Genomic DNA, 24,579 nt, shown 5'->3' on the forward strand with positions numbered 1-24,579 from the left:
TCTCTGATTACAGAGAGTAGGGCACCTAGAACCTTTGAAAAGATTCTTGGAGCTGTCGCTAGGCCAAAAGGAAGAGCAATAAATTGGTAATGCTTGTCTAGAAAAGAGAATCTTAGGAACTGATAGTGATCTGGATGATCCAAAACACAAAGAATATTCCAGCCTCCAAAATTTAAAAAGAACCTTTATTTCCACATGGGGTCCTCAGAAGAAAACATACAACGTTTCAAGCCTATTGAAGGCTTAGTCATGTATAATTGAATATACACAGGTAAATGCCTTTATATACCCTCACCTGTTGTTCATCTTCATGTGATGAACTAATTGCACAACAGTGACATCTTGTGGATGCAAAAATTAATGCATCACAGAATTATTTTTATCACAGGAAGAGAACAAGTATATACAAAGGGGAAAAAACAGCTTTAGATTTACCCTTAGGTTTTTTATCCTGAGGCAAAAAAACTCCCTTCCCCCCAGTAACAGTTGAAATTATTGAATCCAACTGAGAACCAAATAATTTATTACCTTGGAAAGAAAGAGATAGCAATCTGGACTTATATCAGCATTCCAAGATTTGAGCCACAAAGCTCTTCTAGCTAAAATAGCTAAAGACATAGATTTAACATCAATTTTTATAATATCAAAAATGGCATCACAAATGAAATTATTAGCATGTTGAATCAACTTAACAATGCTAGACAAATCATGATCCGATACTTGTTGCGCTAAAGTATCCAACCAAAAAGTTGAGGCAGCTGCAACATCAGCCAAATAAATTGCAGGCCTAAGAAGATGACCTGAATATAAATAAGCTTTCCTTAGATAAGATTCAAGTTTTCTATCTAAAGGATCCTTAAAAGAAGTACTATCTTCCGTACGAATAGTAGTACGTTAAGCAAGAGTAGAGATAGCCCCATCAACTTTGGGGATCTTTTCCCAAAACTCCAATCTAACTTCTGGCAACGGATACCATTTTTTAAACCTTGAAGAAGGAATAAAAGAAGTACCAGGCTTATTCCATTTCTTTAGATATCATATCAGAAATAGCATCAGGAACTGGAAAAATCTCTGGAATAACCACAGGAGGTTTATAAACAGAATTTAAACGTTTACTAGTTTTAATATCAAGAGGACTAGTTTCCTCCATATCCAATGTAATCAACACCTCTTTTAACAAAGAACGGATATACTCCAATTTAAATAAATAAGAGGATTTATCAGTGTCAATATCTGAGGCAGGATCTTCTGAATCAGATAGATCCCCATCAGAGAAGGATAATTCAGTATGTTGCTAGTCATTTGAAATTTCATCAACCTTATGATAAGTTTTAAAAGACCTTTTACATTTATTAGAAGGCAGAATGGCAGACAAAGCCTTCTGAATAGAATCAGAAATAAATTATTTTAAATTCACAGGTATATCTTGTGCATTAGATGTTGAGGGAACAGCAACAGGTAATGAACTACTACTGATGGATACATTTTCTGCATGTAAAAGTTTATAATGACAACTATTACAAACCACAGCTGGAGGTATGGGGGGTTAGTTATCAACGTGTCAACTTTCCTGCCTTCGCCGGCCCAATACGCCTGCCTAAGCTCGCCTCACATCGCCGCCGCGGACCTGAAAATTTTTGCCTAAGCTATCAAATAAAGCTGTCAAAAAGCCGCGCACCAAGTACGGGGTGATGAGCAGCGGACTGTGAGAGTAATCACTCATCCGATCTCGCTGCTCTTCGGCATTTTCCCAGCTTTATTGCTAGCCTGTCACTAAGCACCCACAGTATCTACACTGTTCTACCCCCTATACCGGCGCCCCTGGAGCCCCCCGCAACTAAATAAAGTTATTAACCCCTAAACCGCTGCTCCTAGACCCTGCCGCAACTCTGATAAATGTATTAACCCCTAAACCGCCGCTCCCGGACACCGCTGCCACCTACATTATACCTAGTAACCCCTATCCTGCCCCCCCTATACCGTCGCCCTCTATAATAAAGTTATTAACCCCTATCCTGCTGATCCCGCACCTCGCCGCAACTAAATAAATAGTTTAACCCCTAAACCGCCGCTCCCTGACCCTGCCGCAACCTATATTAAATTTATTAACCCCTAATCTGCCCCCCTACACCGTCGCCACTTATAATAAATTTATTAACCCCTATCCTGCCCCCCACTACACCGCCGCCACTGTAATAAATTTATTAACCCCTAAACCTAAGTCTAACACTAACCCTAACACCCCCCTAACTTAAATATTAATTAAATAAATCTAAATAATATTTCTATTATGAACTAAATTAATCCTATTTAAAACTAAAGACTTACCTTTAAAATAAACCCTAATATAGCTACAATATAAATAATAATTATATTGTAGCTATCTTAGGATTTATTTTTATTTTACAGGTAACTTTCAATTTATTTTAACTAGGTACAATAGCTATTAAATAGTTATTAACTATTTAATAGCTTACCTAGCTAAAATAAAGAGAAATTTACCTGTAAAATAAAAACTAACCTAAGTTACAATTACACCTAACACTACACTATCATTAAATAAATTATTCCTATTTAAAACTAAATACTTACCTGTAAAATAAACCCTAAGATAGCTACAATGTCATTAATAATTACATTGTAGCTATTTTAGGATTTATATTTATTTTACAGGTAACTTTGTATTTATTTTAGCTAGTTAGAATAGTTATTAAATAGTTATTAACTATTTAATAACTACCTAGCTAAAAGAAATACAAAATTACCTGTAAAATAAATCCTAACCTAAGTTACAATTAAACCTAACACTACACTATCATTAAATTAATTAAATAAATTAACTACAAATAACTACAATTAAATACAATTACATAAACTAACTAAAGTACAAAAAATAAAAAAAGCTATGTTACAAAAAATAAAAAAAATAAGTTACAAACATTTAAAAAATATTACAACTATTTAAGCTACTTACACCTAATCTAAGCCCCCTAATAAAATAACAAACCCCCCCAAAATAAAAAAATGCCCTACCCTATTCTAAATTAAAAAAGTTCAAAGCTCTTTTACCTTACCAGCCCTTAAAAGGGCTTTTTGTGGGGCATGCCCCAAAGAATTCAGCTCTTTTGCCTGTAAAAGAAAAATACAACCCCCCCAACATTAAAACCCACCACCCACATACCCCTAATCTAACCCAAACCCCCCTTAAAATAACCTAACACTAATCCCCTGAAGATCATCCTACCTTGAGTCGTCTTCACTCAGCCGAGCAGCGATGGAACCGAAGAGGAGACCCGGAGCGGCAGAAGTTATCCTCCAAGGGGCGCTGAAGAAATCTTCCATCCGATGAAGTGATCCTCCAGTCGGCGCTGAAGAAGTCTTCCATCCGGGCGATGTCATCTTCCAAGCGGCGCTGAAGAAGTCTTCTATCCGGGCGTTGTCATCTTCCAAGCGGGGTCTTCAATCTTCATCCCACCGATGCGGAACATCCTTCTTTACCGACGGACTACCGACGAATGAAGGCTCCTTTCAGGGACGTCATCCAAGATGGCGTCCCTTCAATTCCCATTGGCTGATAGGATTCTATCAGCCAATCGGAATTAAGGTAGGAAAAATCTGATTGGCTGATTGAATCAGCCAATCAGATTGAAGTTCAATCCGATTGGCTGATCCAATCAGCCAATCAGATTGAGCTTGCATTCTATTGGCTGATCGGAACAGCCAATAGAATGCAAGCTCAATCTGATTGGCTGATTGGATCAGCCAATCGGATTGAACGTCAATCTGATTGGCTGATTCAATCAGCCAATCAGATTTTTCATACCTTAATTCCGATTGGCTGATAGAATCCTATCAGCCAATCGGAATTGAAGGGACGCCATCTTGGATGACATCCCTTAAAGGAGCCTTCATTCGTCGGTAGTCCGTCGGTAAAGAAGGATGTTCCGCGTCGGCGGGATGAAGATTGAAGACCCCGCTTGGAAGATGACATCGCCCGGATAGAAGACTTCTTCAGCGCCGCTTGGAAGATGACATCGCCCGGATGGAAGACTTCTTCAGCGCCGACTGGAGGATCACTTCATCGGATGGAAGATTTCTTCAGCGCCGCTTGGAGGATAACTTCTGCCGCTCCGGGTCTCCTCTTCGGTTCCATCGCTGCTCGGCTGAGTAAAGACGACTCAAGGTAGGATGATCTTCAGGGGATTAGTGTTAGGTTATTTTAAGGGGGGTTTGGGTTAGATTAGGGGTATGTGGGTGGTGGGTTTTAATGTTGGTGGGGGTTTGTATTTTTCTTTTACAGGCAAAAGAGCTGAATTCTTTGGGGCATGCCCCACAAATGGCCCTTTTAAGGGCTGGTAAGGTAAAAGAGCTTTGAACTTTTTAAATTTAGAATAGGGTAGGGCATTTTTTTATTTTGGGGGGGTTTGTTATTTTATTAGGGGTCTTAGATTAGGTGTAAGTAGCTTAAAATTGTTGTAATATTTTTTAAATGTTTGTAACTTATTTTTTTTTATTTTTTGTAACTTAGCTTTTTTTATTTTTTGTACTTTAGTTAGTTTATGTAATTGTAATTAATTGTAGTTATTTGTAGTTAATTTATTTAATTAATTTAATGATAGTGTAGTGTTAGGTTTAATTGTAACTTAGGTTAGGATTTATTTTACAGGTAATTTTGTATTTCTTTTAGCTAGGTAGTTATTAAATAGTTAATAACTATTTAATAACTATTCTAACTAGCTAAAATAAATACAAAGTTACCTGTAAAATAAATATAAATCCTAAGATAGCTACAATGTAATTATTAATGACATTGTAGCTATCTTAGGGTTTATTTTACAGGTAAGTATTTAGTTTTAAATAGGAATAATTTATTTAAGTATAGTGTAGTGTTAGGTGTAATTGTAACTTAGGTTAGTTTTTATTTTACAGGTAAATTTCTCTTTATTTTAGCTAGGTAAGCTATTAAATAGTTAATAACTATTTAATAGCTATTGTACCTAGTTAAAATAAATTGAAAGTTACCTGTAAAATAAAAATAAATCCTAAGAGAGCTACAATATAATTATTATTTATATTGTAGCTATATTAGGGTTTATTTTAAAGGTAAGTATTTAGTTTTAAATAGGATTAATTTAGTTCATAATAGAAATATTATTTAGATTTATTTAATTAATATTTAAGTTAGGGGGGTGTTAGGGTTAGTGTTAGACTTAGGTTTAGGGGTTAATAAATTTATTACAGTGGCGGCGGTGTAGTGGGGGGCAGGATAGGGGTTAATAAATTTATTATAGGTGGCGACGGTGTAGGGGGGCAGATTAGGGGTTAATAAATTTAATATTGGTTGCGGCAGGGTCTGGGAGCAGCGGTTTAGGGGTTAAACTATTTATTTAGTTGCGGCGAGGTGCGGGATCAGCAGGATAGGGGTTAATAACTTTAGAGGGCGGCGGTATAGGGGGACAGGATAGGGGTTACTAGGTATAATGTGGTATAAGGTGGCGGTGGGCTCCGGGAGCGGCGGTTTAGGGGTTAATACATTTATTATAGTTGCGGTGGGCTCAGGGAGCGGCGGTTTAGGGGTTAATATGTATAGAGTAGCTTGCGGTGGGCTCCGGGAGCGGCGGTTTAGGGGGTAAACACTTTATTTAGTTGTGGCGGTGTAGGGGGGACAGCTTAGGGGTGTTTAGACTCGGGGTACATGTTAGGGTGTTAGGTGCAGACATCTCCCATAGAAATCAATGGGATGTCGGGCAGCAGCGAACTTGTACTTTCGCTATGGTCAGACTCCCATTGATTCCTATGGGACCTGCCGCCTCCAGGGTGGCGGTTTGAAAACCAGGTACGCTGGGCCGGAAAAGTGCCAAGCGTACCTGCTAGTTTTTTGATAACTAGCAAAAGTAGTCAGAATGTGCCGCACTTGTGTGCAGAACATCTGGAGTGACGTAAGAATCGATCTGTGTCGGACTGAGTCCGGTGGATCGAAGTTTACGTCACAAAATTCTACTTTTGCCGGTCTCTAGCCTTTGATAACTAAGACGAATCAGCCTCACCACAAATACGCTGTGGAATTCCAGCGTATTTGAGGTTGACGACTTGATAACTAGGCCCCATAATCTCCACAAGTTTACAACAAATGCACTTAGCTTTGGTAGAACTATTATCAGGCATCTGGGATCCAACAGTGAATTCTGAGACAGGATCAGATTGAGACATCTTGCAAGAAAACAACATATAAAGCAAAATTATCAATTTCCTTATATGGCAGTTTCAGGAATGGGAAAAAATGCAAACAGAATAGCCCTCTGACATAGAATAAAGCAAGAGGCAAATCGGAATGTGGGGTCTAAAATAATGAAAATATTTGGCGCCAAGTATGAAGCACAACAAACAGAAAAATATTTTTTGGTGCCAAAAACGTCCGGAAATGACACACCTGCGTCATAGATGACGCAACCTTGTGAAAGGACCCAGCGTCAACTAAGACGCCGGAAATGAAGAATTGCGTCAACGAACCTAATTTTGCGCCAAAAAATCTCGCGCCAAGAATGACGCAATAAACTTTTGCATTTTGTGCCCTCGCAAGCCTAATTCTGCCCGCGAATTTGAAAAAATGACAGTCAATTGAAAAAAGACTACACCCCAGGTAAGAAATACATTTCTAAAAAATGCATTTCCCAGATATGAAACTGACAGTCTGTTAAAGGAAATATACTGAAACCTGAATCATGGCAAATATAAGTACAATACATATATTTAGAACTTTATATAAATGCATAAAGTGCCAAACCATAGCTGAGAGTGTCTTAAGTAATGAAAACATACTTACCAAAAGACACCCATCCACATATAGCAGATAGCCAAACCAGTACTGAAACAGTTATCAGTAGAGGTAATGGAATATGAGAGTATATTGTGAAAAGGGAGGTAGGAGATGAATCTCTACGACCGACAACAGAGAACCTATGAAATAGATCCCTGTGAGGGAAACCATTGCATTCAATAGGTGATACTCCCTTCACATCCCTCTGACATTCACTGTACTCTGAGAGGAAACGGGCTTCAAAAAATCTGAAAAGTGCATATCAACGTAGAAATCTTAGCACAAACTTACTTCAACACCTTCATAGGAGGCAAAGTTTGTAAAACTGAATTGTGGGTGTGGTGAGGGGTGTATTTATATGCATTTTGAGGTTTGGGAAACTTTGCCCCTCCTGGTAGGATTGTATATCCCATACGTCACTAGCTCATGGACTCTTGCCAATTACATGAAAGAAATAGGTATAGGAGTTACCGATTTTGTGATCATTGCATTTAGACAACTCTTTTTTTTAATTCATTCTGTAATAATATATTTGTATATGATGATTTTAAGATATATTTTACATGTATTATCATTTTTACTTTCTAAACCTCAATAAAAAAAAACCAGTGGGCTAGATTACAAGTGGCGTACTAACATTAGCTTGCACGATATTTAAATGTCGTGCCCGTGTTAACTTGCGATTGTATTACAAGTCAAAAACTTGACCCCACGATCGCAAAATAAACTTGCACTCTTTGGGTTAGACTGAAGACCTTGCGTAAAGGGTTAGGGCTAAATAAAATGTTGCAAAGAATATATGAGAAATTGCATTTCCAGGTTTATTTGCGTACATGAAATAGCTGGTTTTGTGCTTTGAAACAGCAGCTATTACAATGGGTTGAGCTTACAGGTATAATTAGATCTTGTGTTTTCACTTTGTGTACACACACTTGCTTCCTTTTTGTATATATGTTTGTAAACCAAAGCACAATACTTAAAAAGAACAATGGGAAATTATCATTTTATTAGTTACCCTTCTACACCTCACCAGGAGTGTATATTTTTTTATTTTGCTGGATGTGTTTACATAGCCTGTCAAAAGCCTTGGCATAGGTCCAGAAACTTTTAGTATAGGCTGGAATACCACAGGCTAAATCAGCTGTTTCAAATCCCAAAATAAGGTTAAAAGAGCTACTTTTAAACAATTTAACCATTTAATAACAGGGTTAACTTGTCTACATTGGAACAACATTCCAATGTAGACAAATTGAAATTCTGCGATCGTGCACGTAATTGCGAGATTTCAATGATGGGATCGGGTCAGGGGGGGCGTCCCTATGAAGCCCATCCAGGAAGCGCCGTTGGATTCAGGACAGCCAAACGGCTTAGATGTTCTATTCCGTCCTAATGGTGCTAAAGCCCGGCGCGGTTAGGATGGAATAGAACGGCGCAACGGAAAGGTTAATACACTCCAGCAGGTAAAATGTATCACTGGGAACAAATTAAAGGGGAGAACATTTTGAGGTAAACTGTCCCTTTAATGTTACTTAACTGGAGCAGTAGCGGGACTATTCCTTTTGTACACAGTTACAAGCTTGCACCTACTGCTTAGACTCTGTCTCCTATAGTAAGTTAACTTGTTTTTTTACTTTTTGGCTGTGTCCTTATACTTATTTTTACTTTCGTAGGTATCCAACTTCTGTCCCTCTAGGTTGATCTTTTTGTTATTATTCTTTTGGTCCCCACATTTTTATGTTTAGTAGGATAATTTAACTATAGTCTCTACTGTCTGTTTTTCTCATTACAGCTTAGAAAAAATAGAGTTAAAGTGCCTTAAAACTAATGATGCTGTCCCCACGTTCCCATTCTGATTTACAGTAGTCTGGAGAGACATACGTTTCTGCATTTTTTTTTTATCATCAAATTTGCTTTGTTCTCTTGGTATTCTTTGTTGAAAGTTAAAACTAGGTAGGCTCATATGCTAATCTCTAAACCCTTGAAGGCCGCCTCTTATCTAAGTGCATTTAGACAGTTTTTCACAGCTAGACAGCGCTAGTTCGTATGTGCCATATAGTTAACATTGTGCTCACTCCCACGGAGTTGAGTCAGCATTGATTGGCTAAAATGCAAGTTGGTCAAAAGAACTGAAATAAGGGGGCAGTCTGCAGAGGCTTAGATACAAGGTAATCACAGGGGTAAAAAGTATATTAATATAACCATGTTTATGCAAATCTGGGAAATGGGTAATAAATATATTTTTAAACAATAAAAAATATGAAGTAGACTTTCCCTTTAAAGGGACAGTCTACAATAGAATCTTTTATTGTTTTAAAATATACATAATCCTTTTATTACCCATTCCCCAGTTTTGCATAACCAAAACAGTTATATTAATATACTTTTTACCTCTGTGATTACCTTGTATCTAAGAATCTTCTGACAGATAACACTGTGTTCAGGCACAGGGGTTATTTAAGATTTAGCACAAACCAATGCTAAATTTAAGACAATAGATAATAAACAGTCACAGTCATGTGATCAGGGGGCTGGAAGAAGGTTCCTAGGCACAAAACTGGGGAATGGGTAATAAAGGGATTATCTATCTTTTAAAACAATAACAATTCTATGGTGGACTGTCCCTTTAATTTAAGCTCAACTGGAGCTTTCTTGTAAGTATACAGTGAGTACAGAATTATTAGGCAAATTAGTATTTTGACCACATCATCCTCTTTATGCATGTTGTCTTACTCCAAGCTGTATAGGCTCGAAAGCCTACTACCAATTAAGCATATTAGGTGATGTGCATCTCTGTAATGAGAAGGGGTGTGGTCTAATGACATCAACACCCTATATCAGGTGTGCATAATTATTAGGCAACTTCCTTTCCTTTGGCAAAATGGGTCAAAAGAAGGACTTGACAGGCTCAGAAAAGTCAAAAATAGTGAGATATCTTGCAGAGGGATGCAGCACTCTTAAAATTGCAAAGCTTCTGAAGCGTGATCATCGAACAATCAAGCGTTTCATTCAAAATAGTCAACAGGGTCGCAAGAAGCGTGTGGAAAAACCAAGGCGCAAAATAACTGCCCATGAACTGAGAAAAGTCAAGCGTGCAGCTGCCAAGATGCAACTTGCCACCAGTTTGGCCATATTTCAGAGCTGCAACATCACTGGAGTGCCCAAAAGCACAAGGTGTGCAATACTCAGAGACATGGCCAAGGTAAGAAAGGCTGAAAGACGACCATCACTGAACAAGACACACAAGCTGAAACGTCAAGACTGGGCCAAGAAATATCTCAAGAATGATTTTTCTAAGGTTTTATGGACTGATGAAATGAGATTGAGTCTTGATGGGCCAGATGGATGGGCCCGTAGCTGGATTGGTAAAGGGCAGAGAGCTCCAGTCCGACTCAGACGCCAGCAAGGTGGAGGTGGAGTACTGGTTTGGGCTGATATCATCAAAGATGAGCTTGTGGGGTCTTTTCGGGTTGAGGATGGAGTCAAGCTCAACTCCCAGTCCTACTGCCAGTTTCTGGAAGACACCTTCTTCAAGCAGTGGTACAGGAAGAAGTCTGCATCCTTCAAGAAAAACATGATTTTCATGCAGGACAATGCTCCATCACACGCGTCCAAGTACTCCACAGCGTGGCTGGCAAGAAAGGGTATAAAAGAAGAAAATCTAATAACATGGCCTCCTTGTTCACCTGATCTGAACCCCATTGAGAACCTGTGGTCCATCATCAAATGTGAGATTTACAAGGAGGGAAAACAGTAAACCTCTCTGAACAGTGTCTGGGAGGCTGTGGTTGCTGCTGCACGCAATGTTGATGGTGAACAGATCAAAACACTGACAGAATCCATGGATGGCAGGCTTTTGAGTGTCCTTGCAAAGAAAGGTGGCTATATTGGTCACTGATTTGTTTTTGTTTTGTTTTTGAATGTCAGAAATGTATATTTGTGAATGTTGAGATGTTATATTGGTTTCACTGGTAAAAATAAATAATTGAAATGGGTATATATTTGTTTTTTGTTAAGTTGCCTAATAATTATGCACAGTAATAGTCACCTGCACACACAGATATCCCCCTAAAATAGCTATAACTAAAAACAAACTAAAAACTACTTCCAAAACTATTCAGCTTTGATATTGAGTTTTTTGGGTTCATTGAGAACATGGTTGTTGTTCAATAATAAAATTAATCCTCAAAAATACAACTTGCCTAATAATTCTGCACTCCCTGTATTAGATTTGTTTAGGTTGAACTCGATGGACTTCTGTCTTTTTTTCAACCTCATCTACTATGTTAGTATGTTATATAGAGAGCTGACCAACACTCTTTACAGACACAATAGCCTCAAGTCCTTCTGGATATAGTGGTAGATAGTCTTATTTCTGTTTCTACCTGAAGTTACAATTTGCATACTCCAACTGCATAGTAGCAGCTAATATTGCCAGGAGAGTTCTTTGGTCCTTTTTATCATGTGGCAGATGCTGGTCTCTGACTTTTATTTTTGGGTTTGCCTTTAAAGACTACTATATTTTATGAACTACACTCCAAGGGGCATATTTATCAAGCTCCGATTGGAGCTTGATGGCCCCTGTTTCTGGCGAGTCTTCAGACTCGCCAGAAACAGCAGTTATGAAGCAGTGGTCACAAAGACCGCTGCTCCATAACCTGTCCGACTGCTCTGAGCAAGGCGGACAGACATCGCCGCAATACAACCTGATCGAGTACGATCGGGTTGATTGACACCCCCTGCTGGCGGCCTATTGGCTGCGAGTCTGCAGGGGGGGGCGTTGCACCAGCAGCTCTTGCGTATTGCTCGCCGTATTCAGCGAGGTCTGGCGGACCTGATCCGCAGTGTCGGATCAGGTCCGCCAGACCTTGATAACTTGGGGCCCAAGCCTCCAAGATTTCTAGATATTCAAGAGAGAAAAGTAGCCTTGTTCCTCAAAATGACTGAAGCAGAAACCTAAGCTCTTATTCCCACTGCTTTCTGCTTTACAGATATTTTTACAACCATAGATACATTTCACTTCCAATCCTTTATATCTCATATGTGAGGGAACCATGGCAGTGGAGAAACTGCATCAGTCACTCAAGCAAAGTCAACATGAAGTATATATTCAAGCACTGCCAGTAGAATAATCATTGTCATTGTGGATGTCTGAGCAGATCCAGTTACAGTACAGTAATACATAATCTTGTCAGGTAAAGCACTCATTTGTCATGCACCAGCGTATCCTTCAGTAATTATATTATATTGTCAGTATTATATTATATTTCAACTATTCTTAGTCCCAAAAAAAATTCTCATATCATCTTGTTCTGAACATTAAACAAATGTCATACAGAAAGTCAAGATGGAGTCACTATGAACAGTAAGCAGCATCATTTCTCATCAGGCATATCTACTAACTAGCAAACTGAAAGATGGATATCTGAATATACCAGTGGCTGCTACACATCTGTTTCCTCAGATTTGCCTTAAAGGACCATTAAACTTGACATTTCAACAACACATAAAATGTTTCATTATTGCAATATTTCATTACTGTATTTATTGTGCAGCCTTTTGTTGTAAAATAAATCTAAAAATTTGTTTGTTTCGCTTTTTTTTACCAGGGAGGCTTGGGTTAATACTTAAGGCAATTTATACAAGCTTTTGTTTACTCCCCCCCCCCCCCTAAGCTTCTATGGTGTCACATGCTTTTAAAAGGTGAATTATCAATTTTGCATCAACAATCACGATAGGAGATTAATTCATTGCAATAGTAACTAAGCTGAATCAGTTCTAAACCACTTTAAGGGAATACAATAGGGTTTGTGCTATATCTAAATATTAGTTTGTGATTGGTTAGCAAGGATTCTTTTGTTCTGGGGGTCAGGGAAATCAGTGAAATTAATAAACATAAATCAATATACTAATTTGACAAAATAAAGCTGCAGTTTTCTTTGCAAAATTATTCTTATATATGAAGGTTTATAATCATGTAGTTTATAATTTGTGTTAAGTGTCCCTTTAAGGTGCAATACTTCCAGTTTGTATGTCAACAGCCTACTTCACAACCAAACATTCTTGGGATGCTCATTGCCAAGCCAAAAAATGAAGATATACAAGTGCTAATATTTATATGAATTTTCATTTGGCTCCATCTAATGATCTTAGATAAATATGACTGGACAGACATGGTTGTTTATTCAACCTGTAAAGAAGCAAAGCTATACAATTACATTACTACTTGTTGGACTGTTTGTCGTTTGAATTTGTTTTAGCACAAATTATATTATACATATTATTTTCCTATTGCATGTACTGCTATTTCTGAATTCTTTGGAGTTATTTGATTAAGATTATGGTTTCTTAAGTAAAGGGACATTATACACTAGATTTTTCTTTGCATAAATGTTTTGTAGATGATCCATTTATATAGGCTATATAGGTTTTTTTTTATTAAAAAAAATGTACAGTTTTGCTTATTTTTAAAAAACATTGCGTTGATTTTCAGACTCCTAACCAAGCCCAAAGTTTTAGAAGTTTACTGATGTATACCTACTCCAGCTTGCTCTTGTTTGTGTAAAGAGTCTTTTCATATGCAGATGAAGAGGGAGGGGGGTGTCTGCTGTTTTTGCTATACAACCACTTTCAGTGGGTGTTCCACCTAACTTTTTCAACAGAGCTAATCTGGGAGCTTCTAATTAAGGTTTTAAACAGTTTTATACTGGATTATTAGATCAGCATCTGTGCATATTATTCTTTATAGTAGTGTCTATTACATACAGTTATATGAAAATTGGTGTATACTATCCGTTTAATATAAGGAAGGAGGAAGCAATGGTTAGATTTTTAAACATTTTTACTTAGGCTGGTAGTAAATAGATACTTTGGTTTACAAATTCTTTCATACTGAGCTGCCCTATATCAGTGAGGGGCAACTTCCTAACATGTGGGGCTACAGATCAATATTTTAGAAGCCTTAAAGGGACAGTCTAGTCAAAATTAGTCACTCCAATTCAGTCCACAGACAACAAGGTTAGTCACAGTCATAGGCCCTGATATTCAAAGATTTTTCATCTTGGAGAGAAATTGTAGTTCAGACTTCACAAAGGCTGAACTCTCTGAATTTTCAAAAGAAAAACCACGGTGAGATCCCTCTTATTTATGTATGTGAAGCAGAGACAAGCCTAGTGCAATATAGCACTGCATGATATGAGAGTTTTGTTACACTTACACTTTGTGCATTGTATTTTATATTACTATACATTTCAGATTGGGTCCTTTCAGTATTATTGCATTTAAGCTTTGCACTTTCTCATTTATATTTTAATACACTTAGATTTAGACCTAGCAGTGGTTTTACACATTCTGATTATGCTTTGAACGTTTCTGTGATACTTTAATAACTTAGGATCATACTTTGTATACAATTACATTGTACTTTGGATCATACTTTGTATAAAATTACATTGCACTTTGTATTTTTTCCATTGTGAACTGACAGTTTCAAAAAGTGGTAGGGACAGGGCAGTTTCCTAGGTTAGCTCTCTCACAAGTCTTGTGAAATATTCTAAGCATTTTAAACAAGCTGGTCCCACTGATTTGTCTCACCAACTGTATGCAGGGGAAGTTTGCTCAAAATTCACAATCCACTTATTTAACTAACATAAAAGTAATATATACTAAAATATAGACATTAGCAAGTTAAATTGCAGTGAAAACATTTCAGTTTAATTTGGAATTGATGCAAACAGAACCTTTATATCAGCCCCATGGGATCTCCAGTTACCTTCTTTGTCTCATGTGAAATTTTATATCCCAGAGAGTGTCATTGTTTTCAATGGAAGGCATCTCCCATCCCTCTGAGATTCCAGGTTTCTCCCCCTTTCTTAGAAAATTCAGTGAATTCTGCACCTGTGAAATTAGCCTTATAGTCTCTCTCCAAACTAGAGAATGTTTGATTATCTGGCCCATGTAATGACGCTCTCTAGGAAAGTAAAGTGGACAGTTTTTCAGTTTTAATTTAAATAAAAGACATTCAAAGTGCAATCGAATTTATAAAAGACACACACATTGTGTATATATAGATATATAGCGCTCCCTAAAGACTCTACTGTTCAGGGATGCATACAACCTACGCTAACCTTTCCTAATACCAGTTCCTCTCCTCCATTGCTATCCCCTGAACCCCCTTAGCATATAAGCCTGAGTCCAGCTGTTTGTAGATCACCTTCTTAAGAGCTGACTACAACAGTGCAACTCTTGGCAGGGCCCTCTAACCATTTCATCCCTATAATTGTTTTGTTGTACTCCGCCTTTGTTTATAGCGCTGCGGAATCTGTTGGCGCTCTACAAATAACCAATAATATATATATATATATATATATTGACCTACATGTCTAACCTCTCTCACAGATAGCTTGTTACGTTTCATAAAGTTTGATATCCACTTATCAGAGCACTTGAATTCCGCTGTTTCTATTTTATGCTCTTGTGCAATTACAAAAGCATGTTCGCGTAAATGGCGATAATTAACAATCAGTTTATTTGCACGTTGTTCCCTAACCCACTGTAATAGTACAGTTTCTAAATATGCATGTTGTGGTCCTCGACCACCACCAGCAGATCTGCGCCTCTTCTTGTCTGGGATATTTGTCAGTTCAGATTCCCTTTGGCACCATTCACGTAAACTTTTTCTATCAGTATCCAACTTTCTTGAGGCTGCAGATAAATTACCAGAAAGTTATTTTACTCTTAACAGCATCTAACTTGTCACTGATAGTATATGACTTTTGCACACGTTTTAGTACCGGTTTGGACTCCATTTTGGGGTATAGGTACTGTTTTTACCTATGTAATTAAATCTGGGCAGAGCAGAGCAGATTAAACATATATTTTTTATTAAAGATAATACCCGAATTTCACCACACATAGGATCAATGCTATGTTTTTATTCATTTGACTCCAGCCGGTAACTTGCAACTCCAAGCAAAGCTATACCGGAACATCTGAGCTGCCTGCAGGGGATTGGCTGGAGGAATCTGGAGCTATGGAGCTTGAGTGACAGGCTCAGGCATAGGGCAGGCTGCCGCATTGATTTACAGAACGGCCGTCCTGCTTTTTGGGCAGACTGTCAGTCAGACTGTGTCACTGTGTGCCGTTGCAGCTGCTCCGGATACATAACAGGTTTGTAGGTAGTAGAAAAGATGTTCAGGGGCACCAGGCTTCATCCATAAAACTTCGATTTATTGGTACAATTTAAAACCAGTAAACAAGGGATAAAATGCAATAAATGCAAATAAACAAAGTGTGCCAGACAGGAGGGTGAATGGCAGACCCGCTAACATGTTTTTGCACTAATTGAAATCGGAACGTTACACTATATATATATATATATATATATATATATATATATATATATACACATACATACACACATATATATACATACATACATACCGTATATGCATTGGGAGAATTTATAAGGATGATACCATTGGATACTGTTGAGACTAACTTGGCCCCCATAGGGAGTACCATCATTTGCCAAATATTTATAAGGCACTGAGAACGCTTGTTATTTATAGATCTTATCAATAAGTGCTGAGACTCACATTGACTGTTTTTACATAACAGATTTGACCCAGTAAATTTTTTCATGTTTAGCGGTTGGATGTGATTTATTTTTTGGTACCGTACATATTTGGCATGATTTGTTTTTAAACACATATAGATGCTGGACTGCATATCCTCATTGGCCGTAGTATACCCGGGCATTTGGCTTCACAATAGGAATGGCCGAGTTGGTGGCGTATCTATGACGTCCAACTGACACGGAAATAAGATCCGTAATGTATTCGAGTCTCCAGGTAGGAGCTGTGCAATGTGCACATGCTATTATTATTCCTAGTATTCCTCTTACGGTACTGTCAATTATACATTAGGAGTTGTTTTAGAAGCAGCATATACCGGTAACAACCTCCAAAAAGAGATGAGCTCAGATAATGTTTAACCCCATATAACCGCCCACCTAAAATAAGTGCCCATGGGCGGCTTATCGGGTGGGCGGGTTTCCGGAAAACCCAGGTACCAAGAGAACAAAGCAAATATGATAAAAGTAAATTGGAAAGTTGTTTAAAATTGCATGCCCTATCTGAACCATAAAAGTTTAATTTTGACTTTACCAAAGTCTGTTTTTTTTTTTTTTTTTAAAAAAGGGATAGTTAACTGTACATATATTGTTAAACTGATCCTATCAACTAAACAATGCATGTCATGGTATACTGAAGAAATGTTGCGAGGCAACAATTAGCTCTCTGAATGTAATAGAATAATCAAACCATATGACTATAAACTGAAAACAGATTTGTCATGAGAAGCAGCACTAAGGGTAAATGTTTTTTTCCTCTATTTCCCTGCAATTTAGAAATTGTATTTATATGATAAATATCTTAAAAGGGACAGTCTACACCAGAATTTTTATTGTTTAATAAAAAGATAGATAATCCCTTTATTATTCATTCCCCAGTTTTGCATAACCAACACAGTTATATTAAATACAGTTTTTACCTCTGTGATTACCTTGTACCTAAGCCTCAGCAGACTGACCATTATTTCAGTTTTTTTGACAGACTTGCATTTTAGCCAATCATGGCCGACTCCCAGGTAACTCCACGGGTGTGAACGCGTTATCTATATGGCACACATGACCTAACACCCTCTAGCTGTGAAAACTGTCAAAATGCATTCAGATAAGAGGCAGTCTTCAAGGGCTAAGAAATTAAGAATATGAGCCTACCTATGTTTAGCCTTCAGCTAAGAATACCAAAACAGAACAAAGCAAAATTGATGATAAAAGCAAATTCGAAAATTTAAAAAAAAAATTTTTCTAGACTGTCCTTTTAAAAAGTTGGTGTAAATAATTTTTCTTCACTGAAGTGGAATTTACATGACATACATTTAAATTTTTCCTTTATGATAAATTATGGATTTTAACATAAAATTTTGTTTTACTGATTGCCCCCAATATTTCTAGTATATTTGCAGGGAAACCCTTAGCATTTGCGGGCCCTGGGCAAGACAAGTTTGTGGGTAGCGGACCAACTCAACAGAGGGCCATGATGCAAAAAGTTTTGGGCCCCCAAATAACTTAGTAGTAAGCGATAGTAATAATATACATGCTGCCCCCCCCCCCCCAACAACTTGGACCGTGGTGCCACTGCACCTGCTGCGCCAATGGTAGTTCCGCCCCAGTGTAGGGCCCAGCCCCCTTATTTCCCAGCCCCTTGAATACGCCACCCCTGTACCAACATTCATTGTTACCTATATAAAAATAACACTATATATTACACCTCATGATAGCATAAACACGTCATAAAGTAAATATAGGATTTACATTGCACCTTCTGATACCACAACCGACAAAGCAAGGCCCCCCAAAAGTTTGAGGCTGGGGCAGGTGTTCCTCTCGCCCTGCCCAAAGCGCAGGCCTGTATATTGGTATGATTGTGACTAATGCTGTTTGCTCCTATATACATCCAATACCAGGCTTACTTGCATTCAAACAAAATCAGCTTTATTAAGAAATCGATGGTGACAGATTTGTACTATAGATGGACCCCACCAGAGTTGTTATTTGAATACCAAACCTAGACAACCACAAAGCTTAACTTTATAAAATTCTTCACAGCAAGAGGAAGAATAGTGCCTTGCAAATGTGAGTGCCACAGATGCAGAACATACTATTTATATAGTCATGGAAATTACACACACAGATAAAACCAAAATGTAAAATCAATACATTTTTACACAGGCTGATTTTTCGCAATGGATTCTACAAAGTATAAATATCTTAAATCAAATATTGAAATGGTTTCATTGTATATGTTTATCACAAGTTTCCACTGCCCTCTGCTGGCACCAGCTGGTAAGTGCACTGTCTAGTAAAACGCTATAATGCAAGAAAATCAAGCTGAGTGGAAGATTGGTTGTTACAAGGCGAGTGTTCTGCCCTCAGTAGAACAAGAAATCAACTTTGTCCAGGTCTGGGAGTCTTGTCAAGGTCAGTATCACAAGTTAGAACAAGACAAACGTCTGGATTCAGCGATAAAGAAAGTCAGCCTGTATATTTGCCCCAATCTCAACTTCCCACTTGTCTCCGTTGTTTAGAAGCTTTTCTTTGTTGTACAGCAGTTCTTCATGAGTCTCTGTGCTGAATTCAAAGTTTGGACCCTAGTGGAAAAAAATAGAACCATCAATATCGTCAACATCAAAAACCACCAGTCATTAAACAGTAATAATAATTGTGTACCAGTTCCTAAATTAGCCGGCAACGTGCAATTATAAGAACTCGAGTCACATTGGTATCAATCTTTGACTTCTATATCTAGGTGTGTGTTACAGTACCATCAGTGCAAAAATGATATCTAACCAATGTGTCAAGAGAAAAAGTATTGTACTCTGATTATAATTCTAAAATATAAAACTTTCATCCAAAAATCTCCTCTAATTGTTTATCCACTAATTAGTTTGTGGAATGCAAAAAAAAAAAACAAACCCCCCCCATTTATTATTATATTAAATATTTTATTATGGGTCATAATGTTACTGCCTCCAGCTTTATTTATAAAAACAGATTACAACATTCCCCCAACCATCCCAAATATATCTATAAAGCATATACAACAGACAGGGACACGCTTGTGAATCCTTCTACAGTAATGAATGACGGAGCTAAATTTAACCAACTGTAAAACCCATTTATTTGTACTCATTCATATCTTTCTATATATGTGACAACCCAATTGTCGAGGATAATTTGTTTCATGGGTTAATAGAAGCCTTTAACTGAAGATGAACAGGTGGAATCCCTCCCACCTTCTGCCATCTCCCCAAATTGAAAGAAACAAGGCAAAAGAAGAGAAAGAAAGAATAAGAAAGGAGTCAGCCCATAAGAACAAGGGCCCCAAACAAAGAAGGATGAGTCTTACTAGTGTGCTGTCACTAAAATTTGAAGGGATTTAAAGGGTAAGTACAGAAATCATGTTTACTCTCAAGTTCATCATGCCATCACATAAAGAGGGAGATGGTTTTTGTCAACTGGGAGTGTACAAAATAAATCTGTATCATCATGTGTGAGGCTTTATTAGTTTGGCAACAAAAAGGACCAAAAATTGCCTAAAAAAATAAGATCAAAGGAAACTACGGACTGTAAAAAGTTTATTCCAAAGGTTGATTTAGCAGAGGGAAAAACCTTGAAGTGATAACAATAAAAGTATGTAAATAAGATAACGTGGTTACTTTACACATCTCCTCGAGCAACTCTTTATAGCAAGCTGTGGCACAAGTGCACAGAAATAGGTAAGGAAGAACAATTTCTGGGTTTCTAGTAATGGACAACACACCTACAGGTCTTAGTTCAAAATTACAGAGTGCTGACAATATGGCCACCTAGAAGAGAGTCTACAACATGGACAGACTATGTCCTTACCTTCATTCAGGGTTTTAAGGACAAAGCTGTTGAGGATTGAGGCCCTATGTTTACAAGGAGGAGAGGACCAAACTTTTAGCTTTAACTATCTAGCTAAAGACTGTTTTATGGCCACTTAATAATCCTATACCCTGAGTGACTTTAAAACCATAGATTATGTACAACTACTATTAAATATTAGCAATACATTTAGCCTGGAGACCCATGGATTTTGCATATTCTGTGCTATACTTGGAGTTAGTGAAGCTCCCCTTCAAGCAAGTAGCTTATTGGCACAAAGGCACAGTGTATTTTTGAATAAAAACAAACTAGAAGTGTGTGTGTGTCATACTTCAGATACAATACATACACCCATAAAGAAAAAGCACTCAAGAAAAACTAAAGTGCAACTTGCACAATGTTTGAACATTTCAGCCTTCATGGGGGGCTCGCTCACAGTATGGATGGAAACTCCAACTATTTCATATAGGACTCAGCACATGTAATTAGATAGACCACAACTTTAAATTCAGTCCAGTGTTTGCATAATTTTATTGTGTCCATGTTTTTTAAAACATTTTTAAATATATGCGTTTTCCTGTAAACACAAATCATTATTGATGGTTTTCTTCCATGTGGACTCTATCATTATGACTGTTGTGCTTTTACAAACTGTCCTTTATAGTAATCTGCTTTTGGCAGCACAAGAATTCACATCTTGCACTTCTTGTCACCGTAAAAAATTAAAATAACCTGTGGCTGGAAAAAGCCTTTTGTTATTAGCCTTCCTTGCTACACCAATACATGTCCTGTTCCAGGCACTGACTTAGTACTTCACATAGGGACATCCCTGTTAATTATTATCAGGTATTTGTAGAGCGCCAACAGATCCCGCAGCGCTGAACATCCCTGCTAAGCATGCAATTTAAGATTGCTTTAAAAAATTAATAGCAAATGGAAATAATGTATTGATCTAAACAGAGGAGATATTTCCCACGATAAAAAAAAAAAAAAAAAAAAATGGGAACAAAATGGAGGCCTCGGCATTCATCATTACAACCAAGGAAAGGAACTTTAAGTAAAAGAGCCTGTGTCTAACAACATGTCCTGATGAAAGTAACAAAAATAATAAAAAAGGACCAGTGTAAAACCTTTAAAAAAAAATAGTGTAACCCGGTTTTGTCCATTGATCTAAAAAGAAATACATAACCTATTCTTATTATTCACGCTTCTACGCCACAGAATAAAAATTATTTAATTTATATAAAAAAAAAATACGTGAATCACTGAGGAACATCTTTTAAGGGTGGGACTAATATAAAAATGTAAATTGCTCATAAATTAGAGCACATCACTTTTGCATTAGAACACCATTTTAAGGCTCAACAATCATCATCATGTATTCTAAAATGTGAGCTGGCATGAATATGCCTGTAGACTGTGAGCTCTCCGGAGCAGGGCCCTCTTCCTCCTGTACTAGATTTGTTTAGTTTTATGTTTTGTATTTTTATCAAAAATGTTGTCATTGTATACCCCTATCATTGTACCCAGCGCTACGGAATTTGGCGGCGCTATACAAATAAATAATAATAATAATAATAATAATATATAGCTAAATTAAACCACTATTTTTTTCTCATATTTAAAATACTTTTTCTAACTCTGGCTATATTTTTAATGAACAATATAATTAGTTTGCTTTTCCGTTACCTCGACAATTGCATCTACAGGGCAGGCCTCTTGACAAAAGCCACAATATATGCACTTGGTCATGTCAATGTCATATCTAGTAGTTCTTCGACTCCCATCAGCTCGAGGCTCCGCTTCTATGGTAATAGCCTGCAGGAAGTAACAATATATCAAACTTAAAATCTAGTGTACGCCACAAAAGTTAACAAAATTTAAAGATGGTAGTTTAGAGCATGCACGAAGCACTCATTGGCATTTATGAATACATTTTTATAAATACCTGGGCAGGACATACAGCTTCACAGAGCTTACAGGCGATACATCGCTCCTCCCCTGATGGGTATCTGCGCAGGGCATGTTCTCCACGAAACCGCGGACTAAGCGGACCTTTTTCAAAAGGGTAATTAATGGTGGCTGGCTCTCTAAACAAGTAGCTGAGGGTCATGCCTAGGCCTTTATAGAATCAAATTAAAAATAACAATAAGATCAAATACATCGAAAGATAAAATAAACAAATATATCATTTCAAACATTTAAAAACTCTCTCATATAATTTGGTAGCCAACGACTGAGATTTCATGCTTTTATGTACGGTATATAAATTCACACATATGCATACATTTAATCAAAACACTGCATACAAAATAAGTATTACAACATGTTGTATAATGGTTAAAGGGACACTCAAGTCAAAATAAACTTTTATGTGTGTGCATGTGCACAAGCTCACAAAGTATACTAGTCTGTGATTGGCTGATGTCTGTCACATGATACAGGGGGCCAGAAAATGGGAGAACAAATAAATTTGTCAGAAAAAAAAATAAAAAAACACAATTTATGCTTACCTGATAAATTTATTTATCTTGTGGTGTATCCAGTCCACGGATCATCCATTACTTGTGGGATATTCTCATTCCCAACAGGAAGTTGCAAGAGGACACCCACAGCAGAGCTGTAATATAGCTCCTCCCCTAACTGTCATAGCCAGTCATTCGACCGAAAACAAGCCGAGAAAGGAAGAACCATGGGGTGCAGTGGTTACTGTAGTTTAAATTTAAAAATTACCTGCCTTAAAATGACAGGGCGGGCCGTGGACTGGATACACCACAAGAGAAATAAATTTATCAGGTAAGCATAAATTGTGTTTTCTCTTGTAAGGTGTATCCAGTCCACGGATCATCCATTACTTGTGGGATACCAATACCAAAGCTAAAGTACACGGATGAAGGGAGGGACAAGGCAGGAACTTAAATGGAAGGAACCACTGCCCGTAAAAACTTTCTCCCAAATATAGCCTCAGAAGAAGCAAAAGTATCAAATTTGTAAAATTTTGAAAAAATATGAAGCGAAGACCAAGTCGTCGCCTTGCAAATCTGATCAAAAGAAGCCTCATTTTTAAAGGTCCAAGTGGAAGCCACAGCTCTAGTGGAATGAGCTGTAATCCTTTCAGGAGGCTGCTGTCCAGCAGTCTCATAGGCTAAGCGGATTAAGCTTCTTAGTCAAAAAGAAAAAGAGGTTGCCGAAGCCTTTTGACCTCTCCTCTGTCCAGAGTAGACAACAAACAAAGCAGATGTTTGACGAAAATCTTTAGTAGCTTGTAAGTAAAACTTTAAAGCACGGACCACGTCCAGATTGTGTAACACAAGGATGGAACAACAATCTCTTGATTGATATTCTTGTTAGATACCACCTTAGGTAAGAACCCAGGTTTGGTACGCAGGACTACCTTATCCGTATGAAAAATCAGATAAGGAGAATCACATTGTAAGGCAGATAGCTCAGAGACTCTACGAGCCGAGGAAATAGCTACCAAAAAAAGAACTTTCCAAGATAAAAGCTTGATATCTATGGAAGGAAGAGGTTCAAACGGAACTCCTTGAAGAACCTTAAGAATCAAGTTTAAGCTCCATGGTGGAGCAACAGGTTTAAACACAGGCTTGATTCTAACTAAAGCCTGACAAAATGCCTGAACGTCTGGAAAATCTGCCAGATGCTTAACTAGCTGACAATCCTTTTTCCAAACCTTCTTGGAGAAAAGATAATATCCTAGCAATCCTGACCTTACTCCATGAGTGACCCTTGGATTCACACCAATAAAGATATCTACGCTATTACCTTATGGTAAATTTTCCTGGTGACAGGCTTTCGTGCCTGTCTTAAGGTATCAATAACTGACTCGGAGAAGCCACGCTTTGATAAAATCAAGCGTTCAATCTCCAGGCAGTCAGCCTCAGAGAAATTAGATTTGGATGGTTGAAAGGACCCTGAAGTAGAAGGTCCTGTTTCAGAGGCAGAGACCATGGTGGAAAGGATGACATGTCCACTAGATCTGCATACCAGGTCCTGCGTGGCCACGCAGATGCTATCAGAATCACCAATGCTCTCTCCTGCTTGATCTTGGCAATCAGTCGAGGGAGCAGAGGAAACGGTTGAAACACATAAGCCAGGTTGAAAGACCAGGGCACTGCTAGAGCATCTATCAGTGTCGCCTTGGGATCCCTGGACCTGGATCCGTAACACGGAAGCTTGGCGTTCTGGCGAGACGCCATGAGATCCAGTTCTGGTTTGCCCCAACGATGAATCAGTTGTGCAAATACCTCCGGATGGAGTTCCCACTCTCCCGGAT

General features: G+C 37.8%; 1 protein-coding gene across 1 annotated transcript in view; it reads right to left on the bottom strand.

Annotated features, from left to right (window-relative positions):
- Positions 1-18,349: 18,349 nt before the first annotated feature.
- Positions 18,350-24,579, bottom strand: part of NDUFS8 (NADH:ubiquinone oxidoreductase core subunit S8) — a 33,984-nt gene continuing 27,754 nt past the window's right edge. Inside the window, exons 5-7 of the mRNA XM_053692369.1 lie at positions 22,234-22,406; positions 21,975-22,103; positions 18,350-19,027 (exon numbers count right to left, since the gene is read on the bottom strand). Coding sequence (XP_053548344.1) covers positions 18,896-19,027; positions 21,975-22,103; positions 22,234-22,406 — 434 coding nt within the window. The 3' untranslated portion in view covers positions 18,350-18,895. The remainder of the gene's footprint in view (positions 19,028-21,974; positions 22,104-22,233; positions 22,407-24,579) is intronic.

This window comes from Bombina bombina, chromosome 9 (genome assembly GCF_027579735.1).
Source record: "Bombina bombina isolate aBomBom1 chromosome 9, aBomBom1.pri, whole genome shotgun sequence".
NCBI classification, from domain to species: Eukaryota; Metazoa; Chordata; class Amphibia; order Anura; family Bombinatoridae; genus Bombina; species Bombina bombina.